General features: G+C 43.8%; 1 protein-coding gene across 4 annotated transcripts in view; it reads right to left on the bottom strand.

The window, feature by feature from the left end:
- The window catches only part of LOC121555194 (semaphorin-5B), a 300,942-nt gene that overhangs the window by 119,095 nt on the left and 162,247 nt on the right, over positions 1–19,600 (bottom strand). For all 4 annotated transcript variants that reach the window (XM_041869034.2, XM_041869033.2, XM_041869032.2 and 1 more), the window contains exons 6-7: positions 4,185–4,247; positions 2,742–2,840 (exon numbers count right to left, since the gene is read on the bottom strand). In XM_041869034.2, the coding sequence (XP_041724968.2) occupies positions 2,742–2,840; positions 4,185–4,247 (162 nt within the window). The remainder of the gene's footprint in view (positions 1–2,741; positions 2,841–4,184; positions 4,248–19,600) is intronic.

Consider the following 19,600-nt stretch of genomic DNA (forward strand, 5'->3'; position numbering starts at 1 on the left):
TTATCACTCTATCCCCTCTTCCCTTCATCCCCCCTTCCTTCTTTCCTTCCTTCATTCCACACAATTCCAATTTGGGTTGTTTGGTAACCCAGCGCTGGTTAAATAGCGGACAGAACCCATTGGGTTATTTTGACCCAGCCAGTTGGGTCATTTAATTACCCAAATATGGGTTTATTTAACCATCAGTTGGGTATTTTATACTGTCATTAGGGGTGTGGCTTTCAGCTAGAACTTATTGGCCACCCGTGAGAGTAAATGTCATTCCTGTTTATCATGTTAAGTTTACATGGGATTTACATAGGCTTTTAGAGAACTCCAAAACTTCTGTAAGCCTCATTGAAGCTACAAAAATATAAATGTTCAACCTTAACACTAGAACCGCCATAGACCAACGGCCACTGACGTTTGATTTGGTAAATAATAAAAAATTGTCCACAAAAAAAACAACGTCATCCTCCTTCACTCAATTTTTTTCATACCTTTTCCCAACTTAACAATGCGCTGTAGGACATTGGTACCCAGCCAGGCGCTAATGCGTCTCTCTCTCTTCACTGAATGAATGCCAAATGGATGAATGGGCGATAATTGTGCACGTTACTTCACAATTGAATTTAAATTAGGCCTGAATGATAAGGAGGGTGAAGAGGTTGATGTAATTTAGAATGACAGTAGTGTAATGATGAGTTTGTGTTACACCTATTTATTAGCGTTGGCGCTCATTTTTATACCATATAATTGGAACGCATGCCTTGTGGGTTGATATCATTATTTTTTAAGTTTTACTTTGTAAAAAGAAGCTGTTATGGGAATGTTTTATTTACTATAACTCTATTACTAATCAAATGTATTGTACGGGAAATGAAAACATGCTACGTGTTGCAGTAGGCCTTTAGAATAATGCAAAACATATCCTTGACTCTATCCAGGTTGATGAGCGAAGGGAAGCAAACGATGCCGGCCCACTGAATGAATGATAAATGGGCGATAATTGTGCACGTTACTTCACAATCTAATTTAAATTAGGCCTAACTGAATGATAAGGAGGATTAAAAGGTTGATTTAATGTAGAACAACAATAGTGTAATGAAGAGGTTTGTGTTATGTCTATATTTATCAGCGTTGGCGCTCATTTTAATAATTTCACCGCTCACCTTGTGGGTTGATTTGTGAGGGACTTCTCAACAGACTACTAAGACTTCTCAACAGCTTCTACCCCCAAGCCATAAGACTCCTGAACAGCTAATCATGGCTACCCGGACTATTTGCACTGCCCCCCCACCCCATCCTTTTTACGCTGCTGCTACTCTGTTAAGTATTTATGCATAGTCACTTTAACTCTACCCACATGTACATATTACCTCAACTACCTCAACTAGCCGGTGCCCCCGCACATTGACTATGCAACGGTACCCCCCTGTATATATAGCCTCCCTACTGTCACTTTATTTTATTGTATATATAGCCTCCCTACTGTCACTTTATTTTACTTCTGCTCTTTTTTTCTCAACACTTTTTTGTTGTTGTTTTATTCTTACTTTTTTGTTTAAAATAAATGCACTGTTGGTTAAGGGCTGTAAGTAAGCATTTCACTGTAATGTCTGCACCTGTTGTATTCGGCGCATGTGACCAATAAAATTTGATTTGATTTGATTTACCGTAATTTTTCGGACTATAAGCCGCGCCTTTTTTCAAATTTTTCGACCCTGCGGCTTATATAACGGTGCGGCTAATCTATGGATTTTTACAGCTAACGGCCACTAGAAGACCTCCTAGGTATTAAACATTAAAACACCTGCGGCTTATAGTCCAGTGCGGCTTATATATGTACACATCATTCAATTTAGCTGCTGCGGCTTATACTCCGGTGCGCCTTATAGTGCGGAAAATACGGTAGTGGTTTTTCGTTTTTTACTTATAGCCTAGAGTAACATAAACTAATGAAAATGCTATTATATTCTTTGAAATTATAGTTATTTAGTATTCTAATGTTACCTAAGACCTTAATAAACACAACCAAATTATTATTCATCTGATAGCATATATGAAATGTATATAAATAAGACTGTTAGAATGTTGATGCGTCATTGGCTGGAAGTGTCGAAAATAGCCTATAGGCCTACATTTTTCACTAGGACTTTGTAGAAGTATACAAAACATATCCTTGACTCTATCTAACCAAATAACTATTGTTATATTTTTACATGGATATATTTCCACTAATATTTCTTCATGCAATGCAATTGTTTATACACTATTTATCAAGCGTTGGTGCTAATGTTTAGGCACCTTGCGGGTTTATATGCACCCGATTCTAAAGGGGACGCCCGGCAACATTCTCTAGCGGGTACTTACTTATAGGCTGAAAGGCCAGGCAGTTCTAGTGTTAATATGTAATAACTATACAACAGATTAACAGAAATGACATTTACTCTCACAGGTGACTAAAAATAACAATCTGAAAGCCACGGCCCTACTAAACTACGCCTTCAGTCATCTGATCTGACCTGTTGGGTCAAATCTCAATAACCCAGCACCAATAACCCAACACCCAGCATCAATAACCCAGCAGTTTTTAAAGAAAACAACCCAGCATTTTTTACAGTGTACCATCCTCCTTTACTCTCTCATCATGCCCTCCCTATCACCCTGCCCCACCCACACCCCTGTAGGTTATCACTCTATTCTCCGACCCGCATCACTCCATCCATCCATCCTCCCTCCATCACTCCCCCATTCCTTACCTCCCGGGTGATACAGAGAGGCTGGAAGGCATTGGTTCCACAGGTGATGACCTCAGTCTTATTGACCAGCAGGACGCGGAGGTAGTTCTGACACTCCACCTACAGGGGGTGGTAGAGAGCAGAGAGGTTGTTAGAGGTTAGAAAGCAACGTACCTTGGTCGTATTCACTAGAAACCAAACAAAAGAAAACGGACCGAAACGGGGAGGGACTACCTGAACTTGATAAGAACCTGGGACCAAATGGCTCATTAACAGCTTCTACCCCCAAGCCATAAGACTGCTGAACAGTTAATAAAATGCACCCGTACTATTTGCATTGACCCCCTTATTTATTTATGTTTTTGCACTGACACTCTTGCACTGACACTCCAACACACACACAAACACACAAAAACACACACACACACACACACACACACACACACACACACACACATTCACATTCTCTCACACTCTTCACATACGCTGCTGCTACTCTCTGTTTATTATCTATGCATAGTCACATTACCCCTACCTACATGTACATATTATCATAATCCTCGACTAACCTGTACTCCCGCACAATGACTCGGTACCGGTACCCCTTGTATATAGCCTCATTACTGTTATTTTTATTGTGTTACGTTTTCCTTTAGTTCGTAAGTACGCATTTCACTTGTTGTATTTGGCGCATGTGACACATTTGATTTGATTTTAAACCTGATAAACTCTTGTTTTCATTGCAAAACATTTTGCTATGGTTTGCAACAGAGTGCCCTAATGAATACGACCCACACGGCTCACTTTAATGATATGACTGGAATGTTTTTCTATCTTTCATCTGTAAGATGAAATGTAACACATTTAAACCTAGTCTAATCATATCTAATTTTTTAGAAAGCATTGTCTGACGATTGAGGGAAAGAAACTTATTTGTTGCCCTTAAATATCCTGTCTTGGCAAATAAATAACCTAGCTGTGCTTCAAACTTGAGGTCAGATGACGTTCTACAGGTTTCAGAGAGAAGGGATTTTTACTTTCTCTTCTCTGTTGGGCTTTTGAGATAAAAATAGCATGCCAATCAATTCTCACAAAGAAAAGCGAAATAACAAAATGATCACAGCGTTTGCTATCAGCCGTTGGAAGGACAGGAGAAAGGCTCTGCCTTGAGTGGCTTACTAAAAAGTCTGTGTTATTTTTCACTTCCCAGCCAGAAAACACATTTGATTGAAGGGGCCCAATAATCACAAAATCACTATAAGCCCCTCCCACAACACCCCCTAGAGCCCCTTGACCAGCCAATCAACAGCTGTCTTTTAAAGGAAATGCTCCTATTCAGGGAAGGTCCAGTGTGTGTGTATGTGTGTGTGTGTATGTGTGTGGTGTGTGTGCATGTGTGCGTGTATGTTTGTGTGTGTGTGTGTGTGTGGACCCCTCCCGGGGGGTCTCAAAGTCGTTGTTTACCTCTGTCTTCCCTTTGCTCTGACAGGACCTCCTGGTGTCATCGTCTGGAATCCATTCCGTTGCCTAGGAAACCAAAATAAACACACGTAAAAAGAGTGATTGGATGCAGCACTCACCTGTTAAAAAGGGAGCTGCCTGACTACTGCGTTAGAAAAAGACTCACCGTGGCTGCCTGACTACTGCGTTAGAAAAAGACTCACCGTGGCTGCCTGACTACTGCGTTAGAAAAAGACTCACCGTGGCTGCCTGACTACTGCGTTAGAAAAAGACTCACCGTGGCTGCCTGACTACTGCGTTAGAAAAAGACTCACCGTGGCTGCCTGACTACTGCGTTAGAAAGAGTAAGTGGCTGCCTGACTACTGCGTTAGAAAGAGTAAGTGGCTGCCTGCAAATGCTGCAACTGTTGACAGTAATATTAACAACACAGATGCCATGAAAAGACACAAAACGTATTGTTGTTTGTTAATTGCGTCAAAATGGAGCTGAGTGGGCCAGCCAGTGGATTACGAGGTGAGGTAACCAGATAGGACCAGGGCTGCAGCTCAGATGTCATTAAGATGGAAATAGCATCTTATTCTCTCATTAAGGCTAAAGCAGTGTGATTCAGAGTCCAATCCTCCACCACACACACACACATGCACACACACACACACACACACACACACGCACGCACACACGCACACACGAACGCACACACACACACCTTCCTCCAATCTTCTACCACACCAACGCCCGTTGTTTCTCCACGGGCCAATTACATTCCTTTAGAACCGCATGCCTTGGTTTTAATTAAGAATACCCCAGCCCTAGCTCAGTGCTGGGGCACACAACACACACACACGCACGAACACACACACACACAGACACCACTTGGCTAACAGAGCAGAATTGGCCTTTTGTATGGGAGCCTGAGAGATGGTACTCTCTCTCACTTTGTGTTAAGGTCTCAGTCTCACTAAAAATAGCTGGCCTGACCCACTAGTGCTGGAAGAGAGAGAGAAGCTAAAGTTGGCATGGACTAGGGCCAGCGTATACCCCCTATGTGACACTCCCCTCTCCACTATCATTCTCATCCCCTCTCCTCCTCTCCTCTAATCTCTTTCAGGGAATGGGGGGCCTCTGCGCACTTGAGCAAAAGTCTGCCATTCAGTTTCTCTCTCTCGACTTTGAGACGGAGCATCCATAACGACCGCCATTTTGGCTTCTTCTTCACACAGTGGAACATTGCCATGCACAACAAGGCGAGAGACTACTATACAGAGACCACATGGTGACATGAAAACAGAAAAGCCCATGTCTGGACTCTGGAAAAACATGAAAGTGTCACCAGGAGATGGCTTATAACGAGGAAGAAAGAAAGAAAGAAAGAAAGAAAGAGAGAGAGAGAGAGAGAGAAGGTGATAGAGAGAGAGAGAGAGAGAGAGAGAGAGAGAGAGAGAGAGAGAGAGAGAGAGAGAGAGAGAGAGAGAGAGAGAGAGAGAGAGAGAGAGAGAGAGAGAGAGAGAGAGAGAGAGAGAGAGAGAGAGAGAGAGACTTCTGTAGCTCAGCTGGTAGAGCACGGCGCTTGTAACGCCAGGGTAGTGGGTTCGATCCCCGGGACCACCCATACACAAAAATGTATGCACGCATGACTGTAAGTCGCTTTGAATAAAAGCGTCTGCTAAATGGCATATTATTATTATTAGAGAGAGAGAGAAGGAGATATAAAGAGAAAGAGAGAGAGAGAGAGAGAGAGCGAGAGAGAGAGAGAGAGAGAGAGAGGATGAGATAGAGAGAGAGAGAGAGGAGGAGATATATATATAGAGAGAGAGAGAGAAGGTGATAGAGAGAAGGAGATAGAAATAGAGAGAGAAGGAGATAGAAAGAGAGGGAGAGAGAGAGAAAGAGAGAGGAGATAGAGCAAGAGAGAAGATCGAGAGAGAGATGGAGATAGAGAGAGAAGGAGATAGAGAGAGGGAGGTGCTGCTGCCTAAAGCAGCCCCTAGGAAAGAGAGTAACAAAGAAAGAGACAAATTGATTAGTTCAATAAATCTATGTTAAGCTCATTGAGAGAGAGGAGTTAGTCCTAAACTGCATCCTAAATGGTACACTATTCCCTACGTAGCACACTACTTATGACAAAAGTAGTATACTATATAGGGAATAGGGTGCCATTTGGGACGTATACACTGTGTCTGCTCACCCTGATGAGTCTCGGTGTTATCTCGGTCTGAGAGACTCTTTTCAATTAACCTTCCTCATATTACCATGAACAGAGAGAAAGAACGGAGAGAGAGAGAGAGGGGGGAGAGAGAAAGAGAGAGAGGGAGAGAGGGGGGAGAATGAGGGAGAGAAAAAATGGGTGGGATAGGAGAGAGAGAGAGAGAGAGAGAGAGAGAGAGAGAGAGAGAGAGAGAGAGAGAGAGAGAGAGAGAGAGAGAGAGAGAGAGAGAGAGAGAGAGAGAGAGAGAGAGAGAGAGAAATTAGCAGAGAGAGAGAGAGTCATGTAGGCCAGCCAGCCATACAGGCCCACTGTGATTAAATTAGACAACTAGGACAGTTTAAACTCAGGACAGATAAGAGCCAGGGCCTCAACTGAATTATTATTATTTTTGTAACTTTTTATTACCCTCATATCAAGGCGTTACGATAACACCATGACAGTCAACAAGCTCTTCAAATACCATCACACATACCCTCACTGGGTCATCTGTCAAACACTGCACACGTCACATTGACCCTAGAACTGTTTTTCAAATGAACTGTTACTACAGGTGGTCATGTCCTCAATAGCCCAGCTCTAGGAGTGGAGTAGTGATGACGTGATCCAAAACAAATGCACACACACCCCTCCTTTCACACACCCCTCCATCTTTTGCTGTGTGTGTGATGGATGCCTATGCAATGAATCATCGTTTAGGTCATTACCATCTTTTCTCAGCGAGAAATTCCGTCAGCTTAACCCCTGACCCCTCGCCGCTCCATCAAGTCCCTCTATTCACCCCTACTGGAACAAAGTCAGCTCACAGAGTCCAACTCCGAATACCACAGGGCCCATGCACACCCAATACCACCACAACTATACCCCCCCAGCCCCGGTTGTGACAGGCCTGAGATGGGTGACGGCTGTACAATGCCTGCCTGCCTGTCCGGGCTGGAGCTGGCTGGAGCTGGGCTGGATGGATGGAGCTGTCTGTGTGTCTGTGAGCAGGCCCATAGGTCCGCAGGGCAGTAGAGGGATGAGGCTAGAGGCTTGAGACCCTATTTCAGACTAAACGGGTCCATTTAGAAATTATGATATATGACACAGTGATGAGGAGAGGTGGAGGACATGTTAATATCACAATACTTACTATTCTATTCATATTCAATACTAAGTATTCTAGTTTGCCTTATACTTTCATACGAGTTTGACATTACATTTGTGATGATTTTTTTGTTCAATTGAGCTACTGACATTTGGAAATAAGACTCAAGCAGAAGATATATCACTTCAACAAGTTATTCACCGTAAATGTCAGTTTAAATGTCAGTTTGAAGGTAACTATAACACATTGGTTTGAGGAATACAAAATGGCGGACATTGAAAAACAAACTGAAGATAGTAAATTTTTCCTGCTTATTTTCCAAGACAGTCAATTATTCTAGTCCTGGACTGACTTGTGTAAACACTCTCTAATGTATCTCTGACTTCATTCTCCTCTATAAGAAGGGCCAATCAACAACAATGATGCACCTTCACCAACACTATCTAGTTTCTCTCAAACCCAGGTGACACCTCATTTCTTCCAACTTTGTCACTTTGACACTTTTGGAGGCAATAAGTAATCTGCCCCCGGCAACCGTCTACAGAAAAAAAAAATATTACTTTTTAATGGGCAAATAAAATAGCTGAAAATACAATTAGTGAGAGGATGGAGGATTCATCACATTTACAGAAGAAAAATTATGTTTGGGAGGGAAATGTATTCAATTTTTACAGAGAAAGTAGGAAATGTTAATGAAACAAACCGCTAACAGTGAGCCAGACAGTTGGAGAGATGGGAAATGGCTCTTGCTTAAACATGGATGGCACTCTGTAGATAAGACTAGGTCGCTCTGTGACATATGACAACAAGCATGGTGACTATTAATTATGGTTTGTGAATCATTTACATTTTAGTCATTTAGCAGACGCTCTTATCCAGAGCGATTTCAGGAGCAATTAGGGTTAAGTGCCTTGGTCAAGAACAACACAGACACATTTTTCACCAAGTTAGCTCGGGGATTCCAACCAGCAACATTTTGGTTACTGGCTTAACGCTCTTAAATGCTAGGCTAACTGCATAATAAATGTGTCTGGAAAGAAGACACAGGGGTATTTCAGAGGATTTGCTTCAGTGGGCTACAGCAAGTACAGTATTTAGAAAGATTGCTGTGACCGCTTGAGACTGCCTAAAGTGCACTTGTTTGTACACAGACTCTTATGCACTTATGTGCATTGACTCGTGCACTTACAGATGTAGGATCTTAATTCGAGCCAGTTTGCTACAAAAGGAAAATTATCCTGCAGCAACAGGAAATGTAAATGATTATGTGGATTATAATTAATGGTATTTTTTGGGGGGGTTGATAAATTATTCGTAATGGAAAATCAAGTCTGAAATGTCAAAGTGAAAACTACAAACTTCAGAAGCCTTTACAAACCTAAAATACACTACAAGTTTTAAATCTCCTGCATTGCAGAAAAGTTATCCTGCAACAGAGTGATCAAATTAAGATCCTACATCTGTACAGTATACATACTCACTCAACCATGATGGTATGGACTAAGAATCCATTTAGTGGACTCTGAGAATCTATTTACTGTTGAATATATTTCCCCTCCCTATATCCTTGACTCAACCTCCAAATCTCTGTCGAACCGTCTCTTCCTTCTTTGACGTGAAGGGGAGTGAGCGTTATGTGCATGATCTGTGATGAAGGTGTGGAGAGGAGGCAGATATATCATCTACACTGAGGGAAAAAAGTATTTGATCCCCTGCTGATTTTGTACGTTTGCCCACTGAAAAAGAAATTATCAGTCTATAATTTTAATGGTAGGTTTATTTGAACAGTGAGAGACAGAATAACAACAAAAAAATACAGAAAAACGCATGTCAAAAATGTTATAAACTGATTTGCATTTTAATGAGGGAAATAAGTATTTGACCCCCTCTCAATCAGAAAGATTTCTGGCTCCCAGGTGTCTTTTATACAGGTAACGAGCTGAGATTATGAGCACACTCTTAAAGGGAGTGCTCCTAATCTCAGCTTGTTACCTGTATAAAAGACACCTGTCCACAGAAGCAATCAATCAATCAGATTCCAAACTCTCCACCATGGCCAAGACCAAAGAGCTCTCCAAGGATGTCAGGATAAGATTGTAGACCTACACAAGGCTGGAATGGGCTACAAGACCATCGCCAAGCAGCTTGGTGAGAAGGTGACAACAGTTGGTGCGATTGGAAGAAACACAAAATAATTGTCAATCTCCCTCGGCCTGGGCCTCCATGCAAGATCTCACCTCGTGGAGTTGCAATGATCGTGAGGAATCAGCCCAGAACTACTCGGGAGGATCTTGAGGGGTCAAATACTTATTTCCCTCATTAAAATGCAAATCAATTTATAACATTTTTGACATGCGTTTTTCTGGATGTTTTTGTTGTTATTCTGTCTCTCACTGTTCAAATAAACCTACCTTTAAGATTATAGACTGATCATGTCTTTGTCAGTGGGCAAATGTACAAAATCAGAAGGGGATCAAATACTTTTTTCCCTCACTGTATCTCTGTACAGTCTGTTATAGCTTGCAAGCTCTACTCTGCTCTGCTCCAAGCCATCTCTTCAATGTGCCTGCACTCCGCCCTGCTTCGTCCTCTTGCAGACGCTTACAGAGCACCCTATTTAGGCTTGCACCCTTTCCCACCTCCACTCTCCTCCAACTCCTCTGTTCCCCCATCCCCTACATTCCCTCCATCTTTTACCCCCTCCATTCCTCTCCTTCCTCCGTCCCCCTCTCCACTCCCCTCTTCTCCCCTTCACTCCCCCTATCCCCTCTCCACTCTCCCCCAGTCCTACTGATGGATGTGACAGGACTCTCAATGGCCCTCCTTCATTGTCCCAGAAGACTGATCCCTAGACAAGAGGGCGCAGATACGCTCTCCTCCCCCCTGTGCACTCCTCCAGCCCTCCTCTGCTGCCCTCCTCCTCCCCCCTGTGCCTTCCTCCAGCCCTCCACTGCTGCACTCCTCCTCCCCCCTGTGCACTCCTCCAGCCCTCCTCTGCTGCCCTCCACACAATGAGTAACGATAACTTTGCTGTATACAAGGAGTACCAGTACTGAGTCGATGTGCAGGGGTACTGCGTAATTGAGGTAGATATATACAGTGGGGAGAACAAGTATTTGATACACTGCCGATTTTGCAGGTTTTCCTACTTACAAAGCATGTAGAGGTCTGTAATTTTTATCATAGGTACACTTCAACTGTGAGAGATGGAATTTAAAACAATAAAATGCAAATGAATTACTTAAAAATCATACAATGTGATTTTCTGGATTTTTGTTTTACTTTCCGTCTCTCACAGTTGAAGTGTACCTATGATAAATATTACAGACCACTACATGCTTTGTAAGTAGGAAAACCTGCAAAATCAGCAGTGTATCAAATACTTGTTCTCCCCACTGTACATAGAGTGGCTTGCGAAAGTATTCACTCCCCTTGGCATTTTTCCCATTTTGTTGCCTTACAACCTGGAATTCAAATGGATTTTTGGGGGGTTTGTATCATTTGATTTACACAACATGCCTACCACTTTGAAGATGCATAATATTTTTTATTGTGAAACAAACAAGAAATAAGAAGAAAAAAATAGAAAACTTGAGCATGCATAACTATTCAATACTTTGTAGAGCCACCCTTTGCAGCAATTACAGCTGCAAGTCTCTTGGGGTATGTCTCTATAAGCTTGGCACATCTAGCCACTGGGATTTTTGCCCATTCTTCAAGGCAAAACTGCTCCAGCTCCTTCAAGTTGGATGGGTTCCACTGGTGTACAGCAATCTTTAAGTCATACCACAGATTCTCAGTTGGATTGAGGTCTGGGCTTTGACTAGGCCATTCCAAGACATTTAAATGTTTCCCCTTAAACCACTCGAGTGTTGCTTTAGCAGTATCCTTAGTGTCATTGTCCTGCTGGAAGGTGAACCTCTGTCCCAGTCTCAAATCTCTGGAAGACTGAAACAGGTTTCCCTCAAGAATTTCCCTGTATTTAGCGCCATCCATCATTCCTTCAATTCTGACCAGTTTCCCAGTCCCTGCCGATGAAAAACCTGGATGGTGTTCTCGGGGTGATGAGAGGTGTTGGGTTTGCGCCAGACATAGCGTTTTCCTTGATAGCCAAAAAGCTAAATTTTAGTCTCATCTGACCAGAGTACCTTCTTCCACATGCCTTTTGGCAAACACCAAACGTGTTTGCTTATTTTTTTCTTTAAGCAATGGCTTTTTTCTGGCCACTCTTCCGTAAAGCCCAGCTCTGTGGAGTGTACGGCTTAAAGTGGTCCTATGGACAGATGCTCCAATCTCTGCTGTGAGGCTTTGCAGCTCCTTCAGGGTTATCTTTGGTCTCTTTGTTGCCTCTCTGATTAATACCCTCCTTGCCTGGTCCGTGAGTTTTGGTGGGCGGCCCTCTCTTTTTTGAAATAAGTTGGACTATTTTGTGTATGTCCATTACATGAAATCCAAACAAAAATCCATTTAAATTACAGGTTGTAATGCAACAAAATAGGAAAAATGCTAAGGGGGATGAATACTTTTGCAAGGCACTGTATAACTAGGAATAAAGTGAGAGATAGTAAACAGTAGCAGCAGTGTATGTGATGAGTCAAAAAGCTTGCGCAAAAAGGGGTCAATGCAGTAGTCCGGGAAGCTTTTTTAGCAATCTTATGGCTTGGAGGGGTTTCAGTGTGTGTGCATGTGTCCGTAGGCTAGAGCAGACAATCTTTGAAGTGCCACAGCTGTTCTGACTGAATGTTTACACAGGAGAGATAGAGAGAGAGAGAGAGAGAGAGAGAGAGAGAGAGAGAGAGAGAGAGAGAGAGAGAGAGAGAGAGAGAGAGAGAGAGAGAGAGAGAGAGAGAGAGAGAGAGAGAGAGAGAGAGAGAGAAAGAGAGAGGGGGGAGGGGGGAGGAAGAGAGAGAGAGGGAGAGAGGACTCACAGGAGAAATACTGAACCATCTGAGAGCACCATTCTACCACCACTAGCATGCTAGTGAAGGGGGCTACATGGTAGTGAAGGGGGCTACATGCTAGTGAAGGGGGCTACATGGTAGTGAAAGGAGCTACATACTAGTGAGGGGAGCTACATGCTAGTGAAGGGTGCTAGGGGCAGCAACCAGTAAGTGTGTGTGACTACCCACTGGGCACAGATGTCAGTTCAACGTCTAGTTTTGGTTGAGTTGTCAATTAATTTGAATTAAACATAAAATCAACCAAAAATGTCACCCTGTCATTGGATTTAGGTAAAAAGTTGGGTGATAAGAAATATGACATTCCCTTACGTTGATGACTTTTTGCAAATCCAATCAGTTTTCCATGTTGATTCAACGTCATCACATTGAATTTTTTGGTTGAAGTGACATGGAAACAATGTTGATCCAACCAGTGGGTGATACATTTAATCTGTGAGTGTGGTGCAAGATAGCTCCTCTCTGCCCCAGTGGAGCCTCCTACAGTCTCCTACAGGCCATTACTCTGCATCAGAGGAGAGATGAGGCAGAAACAGGCTGGCCGGGCCGTCTCCTCGATTAGTTTTCACCATCATGGATCATCCCTCAGCACACAGACACACACAAGTGAGCACCCAGGAACACACAGACTGACCTGGTCGGTCTGTTACACATTAACAGATGCCAAGTGACTAGTCTCTCTCCGGCTCTATAGCCCACAGATCCGACTCTATAGCCCACAGATCTGACTCTATAGCCCATCCTTTCTCCTCGCCTCCTTCTCAAAAAGCATTGGAGAGCAAGGTCTGAGGGGAGGGACCTTGGACCTTCACCTTCGATACGGTTGAGGAGACTAGGAGAGCGGATGTGAGGAATCACTGAAAGATGAATTGAGAAAGAGCCCTGATGTTTGGGACAGAGTCATGGGACACACTGCTGGCCACTTGGGGCCAAACTAGCCTGGGTCCAGCCAACATAAAGTCCTCATTAACTTCTCTAAACAGGACCTTGAGGTTAAGGACTGGTCTGAGGACAGATCTGGGTCTCAGTCAGAGCACAAGGTCGTCCGCTTCTCAAGATACTGCAATACATTCTCTATAGAAACTGAAATGTCTTCTGTGGAAAAGAAGGCCAAGAAGAGAGAGAAATTGATCTGAAGGTCTTTCTTCCTCACTTCTCCCAAACAAAACAGCTGCCTGATATTTGGGATAATGGTTGTTGAAATTGGGGCATTTGGGAGAGATAATGGGTAAACTACCCTGTAGTTTCGAAAGGAAAGAGAAAATCAACAAAAAACTCCCTGAAATAGCTTCCTTAGGGCGAAAACAAAGTTCAGAAATGGCTGCTGCTATGCTTCGCCAATTCAACATCAGAACCAATGGTTTAGACTAAATGTGTGTCTTTCAGAGTTTAAAGAGAAAAAAGTTGAACTATACACTTTATTTACCGCTCTGCAGACTTCCAAAGTGTGTGTCTCTCTCTCTCTCTCTCTCTCTCTCTCTCTCTCTCTCTCTCTCTCTCTCTCTCTCTCTCTCTCTCTCTCTCTCTCTCTCTCTCTCTCTCTCTCTCTCTCTCTCTCTCTCTCTCTCTCTCTCTCTCTCTCTCTCTCTCTCTCTCTCTCTCTCTCTCTCTCTCTCTCTCTCTCTCTCTCTCTCTCTCTCTCTCTCTCTCTCTCTCTCTCTTCTCTCTCTCTCTCTCTCTCTCTCTCTCTCTCTCTCTCTCTCTCTCTCTCTCTCTCTCTCTCTCTCTCTCTCTCTCTCTCTCTCTCTCTCTCTCTCTCTCTCTCTCTCTCTCTCTCTCTCTCTCTCTCTCTCTCTCTCTCTCTCTCTCTCTCTCTCTCTCTCTCTCTCTCTCTCTCTCTCTCTCTCTCTCTCTCTCTCTCTCTCTCTCTCTCTCTCTCTCTCTCTCGGGGTTGGTGGCACCTTCATTGGGGAGGACGGGCTCGTGGTAATGGCTAGAGTGGAAGGATCAAAGAGTTGAGCAGCATATTTTAGGCTCTACTGTTAGTGACATGGCTAGGTTAGGGCAGAGGACCCTGGTACAGGGTTGTACTGTGTGTCATTTTGGCTTCAAATAACTTTGGTTGGAGAGAGAGAGAGTGAGAAAGAGACAGAGAGAGAGAGAGAGAGAGAGTTTAGTTCTAGAGAGAGAGAGAGTTTAGTTCTAGAGAGAGAGAGAGAGAGAGTTTAGTTCTAAAGATAGAGAGAGAGAGAGAGAGAGTTTAGTTCTAAAGAGAGATAGAGAGAGAGAGAGAGAGAGAGAGAGAGAGTTTAGTTCTAAAGATAGAGAGAGAGAGAGAGAGAGAGAGAGAGTTTAGTTCTAAAGAGAGAGATAGTTTAGTTCTAGAGAGAGAGAGAGTTTAGTTCTAAAGAGAGAGAGAGAGTTTAGTTCTAAAGAGAGAGAGAGAGAGAGAGAGAGTTTAGTTCTAAAGAGAGAGAGAGAGTTTAGTTCTAAGAGAGAGAGAGAGAGAGAGAGAGAGAGAGAGAGAGAGAGAGAGAGTTTAGTTCTAAAGAGAGAGAGAGAGAGAGAGAGAGAGAGAGAGAGAGAGAGAGAGAGAGAGAGAGTTTAGTTCTAAAGAGAGATAGAGAGAGAGAGAGAGAGAGAGAGTTTAGTTCTAGAGAGAGAGAGAGAGAGAGAGAGAGAGAGAGAGTTTAGTTCTAGAGAGAGAGAGAGTTTAGTTCTAGAGAGAGAGAGAGAGAGAGTTTAGTTCTAAAGATGAGAGAGAGAGAGAGAGAGAGAGAGAGAGTTTAGTTCTAAAGAGAGAGATAGTTTAGTTCTAGAGAGAGAGAGAGTTTAGTTCTAAAGAGAGAGAGAGAGTTTAGTTCTAAAGAGAGAGAGAGAGAGAGAGAGTTTAGTTCTAAAGAGAGAGAGAGAGTTTAGTTCTAAAGAGAGAGAGAGAGAGAGAGAGAGAGAGAGAGAGAGAGTTTAGTTCTAAAGAGAGAGAGAGAGAGAGAGAGAGAGAGAGAGAGTTTAGTTCTAAAGAGAGATAGAGAGAGAGAGAGAGAGAGAGAGTTTAGTTCTAGAGAGAGAGAGAGAGAGAGAGAGAGAGCGAGTTTAGTTCTAGAGAGAGAGAGAGAGTTTAGTTCTAAAGAGAGAGAGAGAGTTTAGTTCTAAAGAGAGAGAGAGAGAGAGAGTTTAGTTCTAAAGAGAGAGAGAGAGAGAGAGAGAGAGAGAGAGAGAGAGAGAGAGAGTTTAGTTCTAAAGAGAGATAGAGAGAGAGAGAGAGAGAGAGAGAGAGAGAGTTTAGTTCTAGAGAGAGAGAGAGTTTGAGTTTTAAATAATCTTTATTGGGTCTGGGAGCCCACCACACAAATACTCATACAAAACCGTATTTACACATCAATTAAAAACACAACTCCAATTCCTCCTCCACAGTAACTGAACACAACAGCGTCTGAATGCCCCATATACTCATGAACAGATCAATATTGTTGACCAGTTTGTAATAGGCAAACTCAATTCTTAGTCTTGCTGCCAACATTCCCTCCAGCATTCCCACCACATCCACAGACCCCTGTCCCCGAATACTGTTCTTTCGGGTCTTCCATATGGCTAATTTTGCTGCCCCTAACACAAAATTAAGCAACAAAACTACAGCTTTCTGACTAAACCTGTACTTTGGCCCCAATATGTACAGTTGGGAAGAGAAAACCTCTCCCAGCGCTGAGAACCAGTTAGTGATCAGGTCAATCATCCCGACCAACCTGGGACACTGTAAAAACAGATGTGCCAGAGTTTCAGGTTCAGCACAGAATGGACACTCCTCCCCAACAGTAGGATCCAGGTGTACCAGATACATGTTGGTGGCTATGGCTCCATGTATTATCCTCCATTGGAGGTCAGCTGTCCTCTTATCAATAGGCAGTTTGTATAGTGTTCGCCAGCGGCCTTTTGGGGAGGCACCTGGACCAAGCACACCCGCCCACCTCGTCGATTTTACCCCTTCCAGGGAAGAGGCATGGGACACCTTTACACATGTTCTGTACATGGCCTTCTTTCCCACCTCCTTGAACTCCCCCAGCTCCGGGGTATCGAAGGAAAGCAGCATCCCCACGTCCTCCTCGAATGCCCCCCGCCGCAGCACTAACAATCAGTGCAGGGAACACATAATCCAGACCCTCCTTCCACCGATCAGAGTTGGAAGTGTCAGTCACATACTGCAGATGAAGTACTGGCAAGGAATCACAGACCTCAGCGACGACCTTCCTCAGTAGGCGAGACGATCGGATCCCCGCTCTTTCTCCCAGCTCCTCCAACGACCTATTCCTGTTCCACATCAGATGACCCAGCTTAGTACACCCCACGCCTAACAGGCATGAACGTAGGCTAGCTGAACCCAGAACACGGGACTGGATGGCAGTGTTGTGAAAAAGAGGCTCTTCAAAAAGCCACATCCCTGGTGGCGTGCAGGCCTTACGGGACTTGACCAGAACTCTCCAAGCCTGCATAACAGACTCATAAAATGGAGTCAGGCCAGGCAACTCACCCCCCTCCAGCTTTAAGAGGAAAAGATGCTTGTCTAAGCCCAAACAGCCCGCTCTCCTCATCAATGCGTAGGCTGTGTCAACCCAGCTAGAACCGTCACTGTACAACAGTCTCTGGGCTGCTTGAAGCCGGAAAGCCATGATCCTGGAAGAAATGTCCACCAGGCCTTGCCCACCCTCGTGCAGTGGCAGGTACAGGGCTGAAGCTTTAATCCAATGTTGTCCAGACCAGAAGAAGTTGACAAGGGTCCTCTGAAGCTCTTGTATCAGACCCTTTGGTGGCTGTAAAATCATTAGTCTGTGCCACAGGGTAGAGGCAGCTAGGTTATTAGCTACCAGTACCCTTCCCCTATAAGACAGCTGGGGCAGCACCCATTTCCATCTTGACAGTCTGGCACACACTTTCTCCACTACACCCTCCCAGTTCTTTTTCTGAAAGACATCGGAGCCTAGAAAAACCCCCAAAGTCTTCATCCCATCTCTGCCCCACTGAAGCCCCCCTGGTAACCGTGGAGCGGACCCCATCTGAAGCTGGCCTGCCCACAGCGCTTCACTCTTTCCCCAATTGACTCTAGCTGAGGAGGCCCCTCATACACCTTTAAGGCGTCTGAGAGAACCTTAACATCCTCATCCCCTGTAATAAAAACTGTCACGTCATCTGCATACGCAGACAGTGCTATCGTGGGACCCTTCATTACACCTGGCACAGAGAAACCAGTAAGCTTCGCTCTTAAAAAGCAAAGCATTGGTTCAATCGCCAGACTGTATAACTGCCCTGAAATTGGGCATCCCTGCCTGATGCCCCTTTGGACAGGGATGGGACAACTCAAACCACCCCCCACCTTCACCATACACGAGGCCCCAGCATACAGTAACTTCATCCAAGACAAAAAAACATCCCCAACCCCAAAGGCTTTCATTGTTTTAAACAAGTACTGGTGGTCCACACGATCAAAAGCCTTCTCCTGATCCAAAGAAAGTAAACCCACATTTACATCAGACAGTTTACAAATGTCCAAAACATCTCTTATTAGAAACAAGTTGTCAACAATAGAGCGATCAGGTACACAGTAGGACTGGTCCTTGTGGACCAACAATCCCAGATACTCTTTCAACCTGTTTGAGAGACATTTAGAAACAATTTTATATTCTGCACACAGCAAAGCAACAGGTCTCCAATTTTTTATGAGAGCCAAATCCCCCTTTTTTGGCAACAGTGAAAGTACCGCACGTTGACAAGATACAGGAAGAGAGCCCTCATGAAAAGATTCACACACCACTTCATAAAAATCCTCCCCAATAGACCCCCAAAAGTGCTTGTAAAACTCAGATGGTAAACCATCAATGCCAGGGGCTCGGCCTGTTGAGAGCTGCATAACTGCTGTGGACAGCTCTTGCAGTGTAATGTCAGAGTCCAATGCGACTCTTTGCTCAGGTCCCAATTGAGGAAGACCGTGTAACAACTGTTCAGTACACAGAGAGTCACAATCCTCCGCCTTATAGAGGGCAGAATAGAAATCCACGGCATGTTGACGCATTTCACTGTCGTCCGTGGTCACCTTCCCATCAGGGAGACGAAGGCAGACCATCTGTTTACGTTGCAATGTCGACTGTCCTAGGTTAAAAAAAAAAGCACTAGGAGCATCCATATCCTTGAGGGAAGCGAAACGAGACCTAATCAAGGCACCCTTCACTCTTTCATGCAGAAACGACCTCAATTCATGTTTCTTGTCCTGTAAGCTCATGACTAGTCCGGGGGTCATTCTGAGTGAGCAACTTCAATTCAATAGATTTAATGTTCTGCTCAAGGGCCCTGATAGTCTCTTTAACTTCAATTCGAGACAGAGCAGTATACTGTTGACAAAATAATCGTATTTGGGCCTTCCCAACCTCCCACCATTGTCTCAAGGACTCAAAATTCCCTTTTGTAACCCTCCATTTTTCCCAAAACAACAAAAACCTTTCACAAAACATGACATCATGTAACAATTTAACATTAAAATACCAATAAGATGATGACCTTCGTGGACAGGACAAGTGAATATCAACAGTGACAATATGGTGATCAGAGAAACCCACAGGAGTAATGTCACACCTTCCAACCCTACTACAGTATTGCTCAGATACATACAACCTGTCTAACCTTGCTGCACTGACATGACCTTCATTAACTTTTAGCCATGTGTACTGCCTAACTTTTGCATTCCTTACTCTCCACACATCAGAAAGCTCAAACTCAGTTAATAGACCAGACAGATAAATTGCTGACCGCAGGTGAGGTTCTTCAGCGGTGCGATCAACAGTAAAATCCACTGTACAGTTCCAGTCCCCCCCCTAAAACCATACACCCCTCTTGGTCACACTGTCTTAAGGTTTCCTTTATTTTATCAAAAACAACAATACGCTCTGTACCCTCATTAGGAGCATAAACATTCAAAAAAACAAACAAAAACCCCATAACATTCACCTTGACCAATAAAACCCGACCCTTGACAATCTCTGTTGTAGATACCACAGTCACCCCTAAGCCTGAAGAAAACAAGATTGCCACCCCAGCACTGAAATTAGTACCATGACTGAGTATATGCTGCCCCTCCCACCACATACCCCAGTCAGCCGCATTTTCCTCGTCACTATGTGTCTCCTGTAGGAAAACTACATTAAGCCTTTTCTGTTTTATTACTTCTAATACCCAAGCCCTCTTATT

Source organism: Coregonus clupeaformis, chromosome 40 (genome assembly GCF_020615455.1).
Source record: "Coregonus clupeaformis isolate EN_2021a chromosome 40, ASM2061545v1, whole genome shotgun sequence".
NCBI lineage: Eukaryota > Metazoa > Chordata > Actinopteri > Salmoniformes > Salmonidae > Coregonus > Coregonus clupeaformis.